The sequence below is a fragment of the Pleuronectes platessa genome, chromosome 6, assembly GCF_947347685.1.
Source record: "Pleuronectes platessa chromosome 6, fPlePla1.1, whole genome shotgun sequence".
Lineage (NCBI taxonomy): Eukaryota > Metazoa > Chordata > Actinopteri > Pleuronectiformes > Pleuronectidae > Pleuronectes > Pleuronectes platessa.
The window spans coordinates 2,635,539-2,651,985 of NC_070631.1; the positions used below are offsets into that span (position 1 = coordinate 2,635,539).

The 16,447-nt window shown below is 46.0% G+C and overlaps 2 protein-coding genes across 2 annotated transcripts; both read left to right on the forward strand.

Moving 5' to 3' along the window:
* The first annotated feature begins 8,377 nt into the window (after positions 1-8,377).
* Positions 8,378-10,473, forward strand: LOC128442462 (P2Y purinoceptor 1-like). The gene has a single exon (XM_053424926.1). The coding sequence runs from the start codon at positions 8,508-8,510 to the stop codon at positions 9,453-9,455; it is 948 nt and encodes a 315-aa protein (XP_053280901.1). The 5' UTR covers positions 8,378-8,507; the 3' UTR covers positions 9,456-10,473.
* A 442-nt stretch (positions 10,474-10,915) lies between these two features.
* On the forward strand, positions 10,916-16,102 carry LOC128442460 (P2Y purinoceptor 1-like). Its single transcript, XM_053424924.1, has one exon. It carries the CDS (start codon positions 11,029-11,031, stop codon positions 11,974-11,976), a length of 948 nt encoding a protein of 315 aa, XP_053280899.1. The 5' UTR covers positions 10,916-11,028; the 3' UTR covers positions 11,977-16,102.
* Positions 16,103-16,447: the final 345 nt, after the last annotated feature.

The following is a 16,447-nucleotide window of genomic DNA, read 5'->3' on the forward strand; positions in this document are numbered from 1 at the left end:
ATGCCTGCCCCCTGGACTCTCAGAAATTCTCAGAGAGTCCTCTAGATGTTCATCTTATTTGCTCTGTACCTTTTTGGGATGATCTTTGACCTAGGGAATTATCTCTGACCAGCTAATGGATGGGTGCAGAAGGAAGGTTCTTGACCAATGTGTATTCATCTTCAGGTACAAAAACTTGTCCTTATTTAGTCAGAAATCCCATGTGGGATGTCTTTTACCTGAAGTCATGGGCGTAACCAGCTTCCCTATATAAATGTGCTTTCGACCCCTTCACATCAGATTTCACTTTTGGCTTGTGTATCTCCGGGTATCTAGATGCCCGTCCCGACTCATAATTTCTTGTAATAAACTTTGTTATACTGAAAGTACTGGGTCCTCGGAGTCCTTCCATTATCATCAACAAATTCTACAACATCATCGACCTCTCGGCTGCATAGAATATACCATATACTCCAAATGGTTCAAGAACAGCTTTCAATTTAATTTGGGTATTCCTCAGACCGGCGTTTTAGGCGAATCTCACCCGCCTCTTAAGAGGTTAAGGGGCCTGATCATGAACTCAAAGTTTAAAGTAAAATGAGATAAAAGTACATTTGACTTTTCCTTAAAGTAGAAAATTGACTCTGATTCTCCTGATGTTTCACAACTGGAAACATCAGGACTGAAGCAGTAAGTTTCATATATTCGGTCCGATTAAGTCTCAATAATTGTATCGTGTTTTTCTATCTAGAAAAACCTAAACTATGAGTCGAGGACATTGATCTCGATGCTACTTTGGTCATGAAGATGTTTTTAAAGACGTATTAACTTTGCTATAAGGCGACGACGTCTCAAGTAACAAATTAAAATGAATTAAAAATGAGTATTTGTTAGATAGAAATCCTGCAGAATGACTTCAGCCTCTGTGTTGACAGATCTTGTTTTCTGACTCGACCAATGCAGCTTTGAAAGTGTGTGTGTGTGTATGTGTGTGTGTGTGTGCGTGTGTGTGCGTTGTCAGATGATATTGCACTTTCTTTATTTTACTGTTTTGCTGTAAATAATTCTGTACTTTTTATGTATAGGTAATAATGTAAATATTTTACAAAGGTCCTACATTTGTCTTCCTGATGATTGTTATTTGTTATGGTTTTAGTAGATCGTGGCCCCACAGCAGACACGGACGAGAGAGTTCGTAAGAGGAATGTTTATTTTAACGATTATAACAGCTGGCAGTAGTGGCAGGGTGCCGGCTGGTTAAGAAGTCCAGGGTGGAAGCGAGGAGGCGACGTCAGCGGTTAGGCACACGGAGTTCTGTAGAAGTTGAAGACAAGGTTTTAGAATACATCCAACACGGTGCCTGAGTTGAGAAGGTCGCGTCGTATAGCTACCGAGGATACTGAATAATCCGGCGCTGGAGTGATGATCGAGCCAGGCATTTATGGAGGAGGTGAATGAGATGATTAGGGTCCGGTGTGCCTCGTCTGTTGTCGCCAGGAATCAGGCCACGCCCCGGACACCCACACGCGCCGAGGGGACACTACAGGGAAGGATGAGAACAACAACAACAAACTCCACAATCCCCACAGTACCCCCCCCTCAAGGGACGCCGCCTGGCGGCCGACCCGGCTTGTCCGGGAAACAAGCATAAAAGTCATCGAGGATGGTACCGTCCAAAATCAGGGAACGAGAAACCCATTGTCTCTCCTCTGGGCCATATCCCTCCCAGTCCACGAGGTATTGGTAACCTCGACCACGCCGGCGTACATCCAATACCTTATTAACCGTATATGCCGGGTGGTCATCTATGATAAGGGTGGGTGGGGGAGGCTCCGCAGGAGGGCTTAATGGACTTGTGGACACTGGCTTGAGATGAGAGACGTGGAACGTGGGATGAACTTTCAAAGACAGGGGGAGTTTAAGTCTCACCGCACACGGATTTATTATCCGATCGACCTCAAATGGCCCAATGTATCTAGGTGTCAATTTACGTGATTCGGTTTGGAGAGGCAGATCCCGGGATGATAGCCAGACCATCTGTCCCGGCTGATAGTCAGGAGCAGGGGTGCGATGCCGGTCAGCCACTCGCTGATTGCGGGACGCAGTACGGACCAGGGCTGCCCGGGCCTCGAGCCAGACCCGACGAGCACGCTGCAGATACTCCCCCACGGATGGCACTGCCACGTCAGCTTCCTGAGATGGGAACAGAGGAGGTTGGAACCCATTAGCAACCATGAACGGCGACATACCTGTGGCGGAGCAGACCAGGGAGTTGTGAGCGTATTCGATCCAGGAGAGGTGTGTGGCCCAGGAAACCGGATGTCGGGCTGAAACACAGCGCAGTGCTGACCCCAGATCCTGGTTCGCCCGTTCTGTCTGGCCGTTGGACTGAGGATGGTATCCGGAAGATAGGCTGGCCGACGCCCCCAACGCCTGGCAGAACGCCTTCCACGTCCTAGCGGTGAACTGAGGACCCCTGTCCGAGACAATGTCTACCGGGATGCCATGCAAACGGAAGACGTGTGTGATGAGAAGGTTAGCGGTCTCCAAGGCGGAGGGTAACTTAGGTACCGGGATGAAGTGAGCTGCTTTGGAGAATCTGTCAACGACGGTCAGAATCACTGTGTTGCCTTCCGATGGGGGTAAGCCAGTTATGAAGTCAACCGCCACATGTGACCACGGGCGGTGAGGGATGGGCAGAGGATGCAGTAAACCAGCGGGGGCTTGATGTGATGCCTTACCTCGGGCGCAGACAGAACAGGCAGCGACGAACCCCCTGGTATCGGCCGCCATGGAGGGCCACCAGAACCGCTGTTGGAGAAGGGCCAGAGTTCGCCGAAAACCCGGATGGCAGGCGATCCGGGAGGCGTGTCCCCATTGCAGAACCGGGGATCTCACTCCCTCAGGAACAAACAATCTGTCCGGAGGGCAGCCTGGTGGAACCGGCTGGTCCCTCTGGGCCCCCTGGACCACACCCTCGATCTCCCACCTGGCCGCTCCCACCACGCAGGCAGCTGGCAGGATGGTGTCTCCAGACGTGTCCTCCATAGGGAGCGCAAACTGACGTGACAGCGCATCTGGCTTGATGTTCTTGGACCCGGGCCGGTAGGTGAGTGTAAAGTGGAAGCGCCCCAGGAAGAGTGCCCACCGGGCCTGGCGGGAGTTGAGCCTACGAGCAGAGCGGAGATAAGACAGGTCTTTATGATCGGTCCACACAATGAACGGATGCGTGGATCCCTCAAGCCAGTGCCTCCACTCCTGCAGAGCCAGAACCACCGCCAGCAACTCCCGGTTCCCGACGTCATAGTTTCTCTCCGCCGGTGAGAGCTGGCGGGAGAAAAAGGCACATGGGTGCTCCTTCTGGTCGATGGTGGAGCGCTGCGACAGCACGGCCCCCACCCCGGAGTCCGAGGCATCCACCTCCACCACAAACTGTAAGGCAGGGTCAGGGTGAATGAGTACAGGAGCAGATGAAAACAACAATTTAAGTCTAGCAAACGCCCCCTCCGCTGCAGGTGACCACACAAAAGGAATTTTAACCGACGTCAGCTGCGTCAGAGGTGTAGCAACTATACTATAGTCCTGGATAAATCTGCGGTAGAAATTGGCAAACCCGAGGAACCTCTGAAGTTGCTTCCTTGATGTAGGAGTGGGCCATTCGGCCACTGCCTTAACCTTGGCAGGGTCGGTCCTGAGTTGCCCTTTCTCCACAATGACACCCAAAAAACTAATAGAACATACATGAAAATCACATTTCTCTGCTTTTACATATAACCTGTTTTCCAGGAGTCTTCTGAGCACTAGCTGGACATGTTGCACGTGCTCCTGGTGGTTACGGGAGAAAATCAAAATATCATCCAAATAAACAAAAACAAAACAGTTAAGCATGTCTCTTAACACGTCATTAATTAAGCATTGAAAAATAGCGGGGGCATTGGTGAGGCCAAAAGGCATCACCAAATATTCAAAATGCCCCAGGGGGGTGTTAAACCCCGTCTTCCACTCATCCCCCTCTCGGATCCTAACTAAGTGGTAGGCGTTCCTGAGGTCCAACTTAGTAAAAATAGTGGCCTCATGAAGGGACCCAAAAGCAGAGTCAATGAGAGGGAGAGGGTATTTATTCTTAACCGTAATGTCGTTGAGTCCCCGAAAATCAATACAAGGCCGCAGAGACTTGTCCTTCTTCTCCACAAAAAAAAAACCCCGCCCCTAAAGGAGATGACTATGGCCGAATGAGACCCGAGGCCACCGATTCGGTGATGTATGTCTCCATGGCGATACGTTCTGGCTTGGATAAATTATAGAGCTTGCTGGAAGGATACGGAACGTTCTGGAGAAGCTCAATCCCGCAGTCATAAGGTCTGTGAGGGGGAAGTGACAGAGCATGGTCCTTACTGAACACCTCCCGGAGGTGGTGATAAACGGCAGGTACGGAGCTCACATCCACGGGCTTGGGAGGAGCCTGTGGCATAGAACGAGTGGAGGGAACGGCGGAACGTAAACAGTGGGCATGACAAAATAAACTCCAATTTAGGACGGACACCGAGGACCAGTCAATGTGGGGGTTATGTAGCTTTAACCAGGGTAAACCTAACACCACAGGGGAAGTTGGAGAAGAAATAACAAAAAAAGAAATGGCCTCATGATGGTTCCCGGACAACAACAGGGAAATAGGCTTTGTGCGGTGAGTAACCTGCGCCAGAAGCCTGCCATCCAAAGCAAAGACCCTCTTGGGGTGAGAGAGGAGCTGACAGGGAACTTGAGCCTGCGTAACAAAACTTGAGTCGATAAAATTGTCATCTGCCCCCGAATCCACCAAGATGGATAGCGAACGGGAGGTTTGATTCCAGGAAACAGTACCTTTGATCAGCAGGCGAGGAGGAGACGAACACACAGAAGACTGACTCACCAACGCTCCCCCAGTGGTTGGTGAGCCCCCCCTTTTGACAAAACCGGGCAGTTGTCACGAAGATGTCCCTCCTGCCCGCAGTAGGCGCAGAGACCCTGTAGCTGGCGACGTTGACGCTCCCGTGGAGGTAGTCTCGTCCTCCCCAGCTGCATGGGTTCCTCGGTGCCTGGAGAAGAAGAAGAGGAAGAAGAGGTGGTCCGCGGAGGAATCCTGTCCGGGCCGAATGGAGGTGGTGGAGAAAACGTAAATCCCCGTTGGAAGGGACCCATTGTCCGAGTCACGGGAGGTGCATGACTGACACCCCCGGATCTCTCTCTGCGTCTCTCGTGGAGGCGACAATCCAAGCGGATAGCTAGCGAAATTAGCTCGTCCAGTGAGGTGGTCTCGTCACGAGCAGCTAGTTCGTCTCTCACGTCGTCTCGTAATCCCCGGAGAAACACCCCCTGTAACGCTGTCTCGTCCCACCCGCTCTCGATGGCTAAAATACGGAAGTCCACCGAGTGCTTAGCCACGGAGTTAGCTCCCTGGCGAAGAGACAGGAGCCGGCTACTGGCCTCCTTGCTGCGTAGCGGATGGTCAAAAACTTTGAGAAACTCGTCGGAGAACGAGGAAAATGAAGAGCAAACCGGAGAATGACTATGAGAAAGTGCAACCGCCCAAGCCGCGGCCCTGTCTGAAAGCAAACTCATCACAAAAGCTATCTGCGACCTATCTGTGGAGTATGTTGAAGGCTGTTGCTCAAAAACGAGTCCGCACTGAAAAATAAACTCTCTACCGGCACCAGACTGACCAGAAAACCTGGCGGGTGTGGGGATAACGGGCTCCCGGGGCTGAGTGGGAAACGAGCCCGAAGCAGCGGCTGATGACGGTGCTGGAGCTGGACCCGGAGCTGGAGGAGACGGATGCGAGGCGAGGTGCGACCCTATCTGCTCCACCCGACTGCCGATCAGCGACACCTGGGAGGTAAGTGTGGTGATGGCCGCCATGGTCTCGAGTAGTGTCTTCTCCTGTTGTCCAACCCGGTCTTCGTAGGAGGCCAACGCCAGTCTGAATCTCTCCGTGTCTGCGGGGTCCATGTCGTGGCCGGATTATTCTGTTATGGTTTTAGTAGATCGTGGCCCCACAGCAGACACGGACGAGAGAGTTCGTAAGAGGAATGTTTATTTTAACGATTATAACAGCTGGCAGTAGTGGCAGGGTGCCGGCTGGTTAAGAAGTCCAGGGTGGAAGCGAGGAGGCGACGTCAGCGGTTAGGCACACGGAGTTCTGTAGAAGTTGAAGACAAGGTTTTAGAATACATCCAACACGGTGCCTGAGTTGAGAAGGTCGCGTCGTATAGCTACCGAGGATACTGAATAATCCGGCGCTGGAGTGATGATCGAGCCAGGCATTTATGGAGGAGGTGAATGAGATGATTAGGGTCCGGTGTGCCTCGTCTGTTGTCGCCAGGAATCAGGCCACGCCCCGGACACCCACACGCGCCGAGGGGACACTACAGGGAAGGATGAGAACAACAACAACAAACTCCACAATCCCCACATTATTATTCTAAATTGATGTTTTTCATTTCCTTACTGAAGTCACACATTAAAGTCTGAAAAGCCTTTTTCCAAACGTTTTACTTCCCCTTCTGCTGTAACGAGCTGATTCCACATGAAAATGAAACCAAATTTAAAACTAGTATAACTATTTTCATAAAAGACCTTGTTGGACCTGACATCTGTTGGACATGAAGTCTGACTGATGTCCAGTAATAGTTTATGTTAGATAAATCCCCTCACCCCCAGCTTCTCTTGTGTTGTTCTCTCATTGTGTTGTTCTCACATAGTCTTTAACATCTGACCTCTGACATTGAGCAAGGCAGCTTTATTTATGAAGCCCCTTCCACAGAGTTAATGTGCTGCACAGGGACATTAAAAACAACATGGGCTCAAAGATTAATCAAAGTTTAAATCATAAAATATTAACAGGTAGAATAAATAAATAGGATCAATCTGTTTTAAAATGTTAAAACTTGTTTTTGGTTTAACCATCATTGCATCACTTCCTTTCTGGGTCAGGCCCTGCTTCTGGCACCAGCGCCACGTCATTGATGTAGTTTCCTGAATAAAACTACGGGCAGGATGATAAATAAAGTGTGCCGAGATCTGAGATGTGAAACCAGAAGAGACGATCACATTCACGAGGAGGAAGAACTGCAGCTCAGAATATCATGAACAAAACCTTTTGTGTTCTTGTCAACTTTGATTTCACCGGCAGATTCCTGCCTCCTGTTTTAATCTTGGTCTCATCGTCGGCCTGGTTGCTAACACATGGGGGTTGAAGTCTTTGTGGGAGAACTGGAAGAAACTGGGTAGCGTCAACGTGTTTGTTCTCAACCTGGGACTTGCAGATGTTTTGTAACATGAGATAAAAGTACATTTTACTTTTTCTTAAAGTGGAAAATTGACTCTGATTCTCCTGATGTTTCACAGCTGGAAACATCAGGACTGAAGCAATAAGTTTCATATATTTGGGCTGATTGAGTCTCAATAATTGTATCGTGTTTTTTTCAACCTAGAAAAACCTAAACTATGAATCGAGGACATTGACCTCGATGCTACTTTGGTCATGAAGATGTTTTTAAAGATGTATTTGCTATAAGGCAACAACGTCTCAAGTAACAAATGAATGAATTAAAAATGAGTATTTGTTAGATAGAAATCCTGCAGAATGACTCCAGCCTCTGTGTTGACAGATCTTGTTTTCTGACTCGACCAATGCAACTTTGTGCCTCTGTGTTTGTGTGCGTGCTCGAGTGTGTGTGTGTTTGTGTGTGTATGTGTGTGTGCGCTGTCAGATGATTATGCACTTTCCTTATTTGAATGTGTTTCTGTAAATAATTCTGTCCATTTTATGTATAGTTAATAATGTCAATATTTTACAAAGATCCTACATTTGTCTTCCTGATGATTGTTACTATTCTAAATTGATCTTTTTCTTTTCCTTACTGAAGTCACACATTAAAGTCTGAAAAGCCTTTTTCCAAACATCTCACTTCCTTCTTCCTCCTGTAATGAACTGATTCAATATGTAATAGTTTATATTAGATAACCCCCCCCCCCCCCCCCCCCGCCCCCCAGCTTATTTTGTGTTGTTCTCACATAGGCTTTAACATATGAACTCACATTGGGCAAGGCAGCTTTATTTATGAAGCCCCTTCCACAGAGTTAATGTGCTGCACAGGGACCTTAAAAACAACTCGGGCACAAAGTCAAAAGAATTTAAAATCGGATCGCAGAGTTTAAAGCAAAGTTTAAATAATACAACAATAATAGATAAAATAAAAAGAATTAATCTGTTTAAAAATGTTAAACTAAGTTGAAGGAGATTTTTTTTTTGAGTCCATCTTTTGAGCACCTGCTGCCTGTTACCAGCCGAAGAAACAGTTTTAACCATCACTGCACCACTTCCTGTGTGTGGGTCAGTCCCTGCTTCCGGCAGCAGCACCACGTCATTGATGTAGTTTCCTGAATCAAAGTACGTGCAGGAACTTGAATAAAGTGTGCAGAGACCTGAGATGTGAAACCAGAAGAGACGACCACCTTCACGAGGAGGAAGAACTGCAGCTCAGAAGATCATGAACAAAACCTTTTGTATTCTTTTCAGCTTTGATTTCACCGGCAAATTCCTGCCTCCTGTTTTAATCTTGGTCTTCATCGTTGGCCTGGTTGCTAACACATGGGGGTTGAAGTCTTTGCGGCAGAACTGGAAGAAACTGGGTAGCGTCAACGTGTTTGTTCTCAACCTGGGACTTGCAGATGTTTTGTATCTGCTCACGCTGCCGTTTCTGGTGGTTTACTACTTCAAGGGGAATGTGTGGATCTTTGGAACTACATTCTGCAAGATAACGAGATTCTGCTTCAACCTGAACCTCTACGGCAGCATCGGATTCCTTACCTGCATCAGCGTGTACAGGTACCTGGCTATTGTTCACCCGATGAAAGTGTTGGGAAGAATCACTGTCACTCATTCTGTGAACATCTCAGTCCTCGTGTGGCTGCTGGTGGCTGCCCAGAGTCTTCCAGACGTGTTCTACATCAAGACGTCTGGAAACCAAACTGAGAAATGCTACGAAACCACACACGACACATTTGTGGAGGATTACCTGAAGTACAGCCTGGGTAGGACCTTGACTGGGTTTTGTATCCCACTCCTCATCACGCTGGGCTGCTACGGACATATGATTATCATACTTTGCTCAAAAAACAACGTCGACAAGGATCTGAAGCGAAGGAGCCTGAGGTTGATGTTTATTTTGATCCTTCTCTTCTCTGTGTGCTACATCCCCTATCACCTGTTCAAGAACCTAAATCTCTGGTCAAGAGTTCTGAGCAAACACGGGAACTGTCACAGGTGGTCCAATGGAGTTTACATCGGCCATCAGATAGGCCGTGGGCTGGTGTGTCTGAACAGCGCCCTCAACCCTCTGGTTTACTTCTACGCACGTAAAGACTCCGGCTCAGTTTTGACATCTGCTCATCGAGTCATCATGCGCCCGTTCACCACCACGGTTTCTACGGTGTGAATGAAGATCAACAATTGCATCATCTGGAGCTGGGTCGGAGGCGGTTGTGACGTGGCGTCAAGGCTGGAAGAGTCGAGAGTTAAAGCAACTTAAAAATTAGCTTTAGCAGCTGATGTGCTGGACTGTGACTGAGCTCCATCACTCCCCAGACCTGACGCTGCGTCATTTTATAAAACAGCTGCAAAAAGTCCATAACCCAGAAAGTAGAAGTTAAAGGTTCTAAATGTTTTTTTGAGATTGTTTTGAAAGACACATCAGTGCACTGATACAAAGCTCCTCAGAGGGAACTGCAACCTTTTAATTAAAGGGGCCTGATCATGAACTCAAAGTTTAGAGTAAAACGAGATAAAAGTACATTTGACTTTTTCTTAAAGTAGAAAATTGACTCTGATTCTCCTGATGTTTCACAACTGGAAACATCAGGACTGAAGCAGTAAGTTTCATATATTTGGGCCGATTGAGTTTCAATAATTGTATCGTGTTTTTTTCAACCTAGAAAAACCTAAACTATGAATCGAGGACATTGATCTCGATGCTACTTTGGTAATGAAGATGTTTTTAAAGACGTATTAACTTTGCTATAAGGCGACGACGTCTCAAGTAACAAATTAATGAATTAAAAATGAGTATTTGTTAGATAGAAATCCTGCAGAATGACTCCAGCCTCTGTGTTGACAGATCTTGATTTCTGACTCGACCAATCCAACTTTGAACGGGTGTGTCCGTGTACATGTGTCCTAGTGCGTGTGCGTATGTGTGTGTGTGTGTGTGTGTGTGTGTGTGTGTGTTTGTGTGTGTGTGTGCGTATGTGTGTGTGTGCGCTTTCAGATGATATTGCACTTTCTTTATTTTACTGTTTTGCTGTAAATAATTCTGTACTTTGTAAGTATAGTTAATAATGTCAATATTTTACAAAGTTCCTACATTTGTCTTCCTGATGATTGTTACTATTCTAAATTGATGTTTTTCATTTCCTTACTGAAGTCACACATTAAAGTCTGAAAAGCCTTTTTCCAAACGTTTCACTTCCTTCTTCCTCTTGTAATGAGCTGATTCCACATGAAAATGAAACCAAATTTAAAACTAGTATAACTATTTTTATTAAAGACTTTGTTAGACCTGACACCTGCTGGACATGAAGTCTGACTGATGTCCAGTAATAGTTTATATTAGATAAATCCCCCCCCCCCTCCCTGATTTTCTCTTGTGTTGTTCCCACATAGGCTTTAACATCTGACCTCACATTGGGTAAGGCAGCTTTATTTATGAAGCCCCTTCCACAGAGTTAATGTGCTGCACAGGGACATTAAAAACAACACAGGCACAAAGTTAAAATATTTTTTTTTACCGCCTCTTGTCTGTAACCAGCCTGGTAGTAAAACAGGTTTAACCATCATTAGATTACTTCCTTTCTGGGTCAGGCCCTGCTCCTGGCACCAGCCCCGCGTCATTGACGTAGTTTCCTGAATCAAAAAACGTGCAGGAACTTGAATGAAGTGTGCCGAGACCTGAGATGTGAAACCAGAAGAGACGATCACATTCACAGGGAGGAGGAACTGCAGTTCAGAAGAACATGAACAAAACCTCTTGTCCTCATGTCAACTTTGATTTCACCGGCAGATTCCTGCCTCCTGTTTTAATCTTGGTCTTCATCGTCGGCCTGGTTGCTAACACATGGGGGTTGAAGTCTTTGTGGCAGAACTGGAAGAAACTGGGTAGCGTCAACGTGTTTGTTCTCAACCTGGGACTTGCAGATGTTTTGTATCTGCTCACGCTGCCCTTTCTGGTGGTTTACTACTTCAAGGGGAATGTGTGGATCTTTGGAACTACATTCTGCAAGATAACGAGATTCTGCTTCAACCTGAACCTCTACGGCAGCATCGGATTCCTTACGTGCATCAGCGTGTACAGGTACCTGGCTATTGTTCACCCGATGAAAGTGTTGGGAAGAATCACTGTCACTCATTCTGTGAACATCTCAGTCCTCGTGTGGCTGCTGGTGGCTGCCCAGAGTCTTCCAGACGTGTTCTACATCAAGACGTCTGGAAACCAAACTGAGAAATGCTACGATACCACACACAGCGCATCTGTGGAGGATTACCTGAACTACAGCCTGGGGAGGACCCTGACTGGGTTTTGTATCCCACTCCTCATCACGCTGGGCTGCTACGGACATATGATTATCATACTTTGCTCCAAAAACAACGTCAACAAGGATCTGAAGCGAAGGATTGTGAGGTTGATGTTCATTTTGATCCTTCTCTTCTCTGTGTGTTATATCCCCTATCACCTGTTCAAGAACCTAAATCTATGGTCAAGAGTTCTGAGCAAACACAGGAACTGTCACAATTGGTCCAATGGAGTTTACATCGCCTATCAGATAAGTCGTTTGCTGGTGTGTCTGAACAGCGCCCTCAACCCTCTGGTTTTACTCAGTACACGTAAAGACTCCGGCTCAGTTTTGACATCTGCTCGTCGAGTCATCATGCGCCCGTTCATCACCAAGGTTTCTACGGTGTGAATGAAGATCAACAATTGCATCATCTGGAGCTGGGTCGGAGGCGGTTGTGACGTGGCGTCAAGGCTGGAAGAGTCGAGAGCTAAAACAGCTTAAAAATGAGCTTTAGCAGCTGATGTGCTGGACTGTGACTGAGCTCCATCACTCCCCAGACCTGACGCTAAGTCATTTTATAAAACAGCTGCATTAAGTCCATTGTTGGGACTGTGTTTTTGTCAAATCAAAGGCCTTCTCTTCGGCCTTTATGTGTAGTCAAAAGCCTGAAACCACATGTTCCATTATTCTGGAAAAATCCAGAGCACAGGGAACTCAGTCTCCCAGGATCCCTAGACTTCAAACAAAGATGTTAAAAGCCACAAGGGTCAACTGCTATTGGCCCCTCTGCACCACATGACCTGTGAGGTCCCCAGGCAATATAAGACCAGGTCTCCCCTGATTCTCTTTTTTTCTACAATCCCTGTAATCCAATTACAATCCCAAGGCGGAGGGCTGTCCAGCCTCTCTTCTCCTGCATCGCAGAGGGGAATCCTGGCTGCTCCAGCTCAAATCTTCTCTTTCTATCCAACTCTTCGAGAGGAGCGCAAAGGTGCAGCTTCCAGCTCATCCCACCAAGGAAACCTCCTCGCACTTCAAGCTCAACCAAACTCCTAGTATTGACTCGATGTCCTGCAGGAGAACTTCAACCAGCAACTGAGCCCCACAGCTCGACAGAACCGCAAAGGCAGAAACCATACGACCAGCCAGAAGACTTCACAGAACTGCAAACTGAACTGCAACTTCCTTTTTCTCGTCTCCACGGATGGGTAACACAACTGGGCTTAATAATTATACTAGGCTAAACAAGACTGTTTATTCGATTCTGTGTGACGTTTATAAGTGTGATATGTGTTATGATATCGTGGTTACAAGTTATTTTAAAGTTAATGTTAGTTATGCTCTTCACAGGCTTTCTTTGCATATCTCCATGACTCTTTCATTCTCTGACTAAACATTACATTACATTACATTTCATTTAGCTGACGCTTTTATCAAAAGCGACTTACGATAAGTGCATCAACCCCGAGGGTACAGACCCAGAACAACAAGAATCAAGAAAGTACAATTTCTTCAAAATAAAGCAAAACTACAAAGTGCTATAAGTAAGTGCCATTTAAGTGCTACTAAAAGTGTTAGTTTCAAAGTTGTTAGTATTTTTTTTTTTTATTTATTCAAGGTATAGTCGGAAGAGGTGAGTTTTTAGTTTTCGGCCGAAGATCTGTAAACTATCTGATGTCCGGATGTCAATTGCTCGTTCCACCGTTAAGGAGCCAGGACAGCAAACAGTCGTGATTTTGATGAGTGTTTAGCCGTGAGGGAGCAACGAGTCGATTAGCCGAAGCAGAACAGAGTGAACGGGCTGCGGTGTAACGTTTGACCATGTCCTGGATGTAGACTGGACCTGATCCACACACAGCATGGTACACAAGTACTAGTGTTTTGAACCGGATGCGGGCAGCCACTGGTAACCAGTGAAGGGAGCAGAGGAGCGGAGTAGTGTGAGTGAATTTAGGTAAAAAAACTGTCGAGTTGCTGCATTCTGGATGAGCTGCAAAGGTCGGATGGCAGTAGCAGTTAGACCTGCCAGGAGGGAGTTACAGTAATCTAGGCGTGAGATGACCAGAGCCTGGACCAGAACCTGCACTGCCTTCTGAGTGAGAAGGGGGCGTATTCTCCTGATGTTGTACAGCATGAATCTACAGGACCGTGTTGTTGCAGTAATGTTGGCAGTAAGGGAGACTTGGCTATCGAGTGTCACACCCAGGTAGGGATGAGTATTGATAAGATTTTAACGATTCCGATTCCTTATCGATTCCTGCTTATCGATTCCGATTCCTTATCGATTCTCTTATCGATTCTTTTTGGGCAAGGGGGGAAAAAAAGAGCACAAACGGGTTTATTTACATTAATTTTCTTTTATATAATTTTCTATAATGATGCACACCATATACAGTATGTATACATAAACATTTACATTTTTTAAATAACCAAAAACATTCACGTATTCCTCTTGAACTAAAGATAAACCTGACATTCTTCTGTAGAAATTACGATAAAATAAAACTTATATAACTTAAATAAAACTTACTCTGCTTAATTTAAACATGTTACTAGAAACTACAATGCTCCTTCCTTTTTTAAAAAGGGTATATGAAAACTGAGCTGCCAAAAATTAAACTAGCAGTGGCAAATACCATCAAGTCTGCACCAGCAATTGTAATCAACAAAATCAACAATTCTTGTGCAGAAAAATAAGCATGTCTGCTTTCTCCGGAAGGATACGGGATCTCTCAGGACTAATTGTGTCTCCAGCCGTGGAGAACACTCTCTCAGATGGGGTGGAGGATGCCTGAACACACAGATAGGACTCAGCTAGACCTGACAGCAGGGGTAAAGTGTGTCTCTGGTCCCACCACCAAAGGGTGGCGTTATTCGTAGAGGGGATGGAGGGCAGACTTCTGTACAGCTGGACCTCTTGATGCACTCTCTGGGCCATGGACATAGTGAAAGCTGGTTTACACAATGAAACAAATGGCACTAACACAATAGACAGGGTCTGGAGCAGGGACGTGTGGCGCCGAGCGACGCCGCAGTAGCCGCCGAGCTACTCCGGGTTTCCGCCGAGCGACGCTGTCGCGTCGCTACTGCCCATCACTGATAATAGGAGACCAATGCCGGAGCTCGATCGACTACGCACAATAAAGGCAAATTGCTTCACACAAGTTTGAGGAGCTTACCTTGGATAGAAAGAGATGCAGCGCTATCGTTAGCTGCGCTGCTGCAAGCATCAAACACATGACACACCTCCTGTAACTTCATTCCATGCGTGTTCAAATGCTTCATCATATTGGTGGTATTTCCTCCCTTCGACGAAATAGCCCTTTTGCACGCGTTGCAAGTGGCGTTGCTGTCATTTTGTCGTGTGAAATACAACCAGACTTTAGATCGCTTCTGCCTGGTTGACATGTTTGCTGCCGTCTGAATGAAAAAGTTTGCGCATGCGCAACGGCACAGGGAACCGTTAGCAGAATCGTTAAAGAATTTAGTCAGGTCGTGGATGGGAGAGTCTTTCCCTGGAAGGAAAAGTAGTTCAGTCTTGTCAAGGTTAATCTTCAGGTTGTGTGCAGACATCCACTGAGAGATGTGAGTCAGCCAGGCAGAGATTCGTGCTGCTACCTGTGTTTCCGATAGGGGAAAAGACAGGATTAGTTTGGTATCATCGGCATAGCTATGGTAGGAAAACCCATGTGAGTGAATGACAGAGCCGAGAGAGTTGGTGTACAAAGAGAAGAGGAGAGGACCCAGGACAGAACCTTGAGGGACCCCAGTAGTGAGAGGACAAGGTTCAGACACAGATCCTCTCCAAGTTACCCTATAAGTGCGGTCATTGAGGTAGGAAGAGAGCAGGGAGAGAGCAGAGCCTGAGACACCCAGGTCCTGAAGGGAGGAAATAAGGATCTGGTGGTCAACACAGACACACGCGCAGTCTTCACCTCATTAGCCCAGACCCCCACTACATGTCGTAAACATTCCAATGGGGGGGGGGGTATCCTTTTTGCCCACCACCATTTTGGGAAGCACTTTGACTTACATAGACACATACACACACACACACACACACACACACACACACACACACACACACACACACACACAAACACACATGCACTCACATACACATTTTTGTTTAGTTAGCACGTTGTTAGTAATTTGTGTTTTTATGTTTTACTATATTCATAATAAATGTTTTTCTTTCACAAATTTTCTTTCATCAATGTTGCCTAGTGAATTTTGCAAACCACTACACTGTCAAGAACTCCATAGCCTTCACTGTCCATTATATAATCTTTAATAGTAAATATTGAGATTTATAATTGAACTAGATCTAAATGAGACTGATCTTTACATTTGATTGTAGGTACTGATACCAGGGTAGTGCCCCCTCTTTTATAAATTATAGTTACAATTGTATTATTCTTAATTGATAATTGTATTTTTTTTTCATTAATAATTGTATTATTCTTAATTGATAACTTTATCGTTTTAATTAATAATTGTATTATTTTGAATAAATCATTTTATTATTTAAAAATCCTATTTTATGATTATTAATATTAGCCAACATCAAGTCTACCTATTATTGCACAACACTTTAACCCAGAAAGTAGAAGTTAAAGGTTCTAAGTGGGATTTTGAGATTGTTTTGAAAGACGTGCACTGAAACAAAGCTCCTCAGAGGGAACTGCAAACTTTTAAAGCCAATGTGAGAACAAATAAATAGGATAAATCTGTTTTAAAATGTTAAAATAAGTTGAAGGAGAATTTTTTTTGAGTCCATCTTTTTACCACCTGATGTCTGTTACCAGCCTTGTAGTAAAACAGGTTTAACCATCATGGCATCACTTCCTGTGTCTGGGTCAGGCCCTGCTTCCGGCAC

Excerpts from the sequence above, each read along its gene's own strand:
- LOC128442460 (XM_053424924.1), top strand. The coding sequence starts at position 11,029 with ATGAACAAAACCTCTTGTCCTCATGTCAACTTTGATTTCACCGGCAGA.
- LOC128442462 (XM_053424926.1), top strand. The coding sequence starts at position 8,508 with ATGAACAAAACCTTTTGTATTCTTTTCAGCTTTGATTTCACCGGCAAA.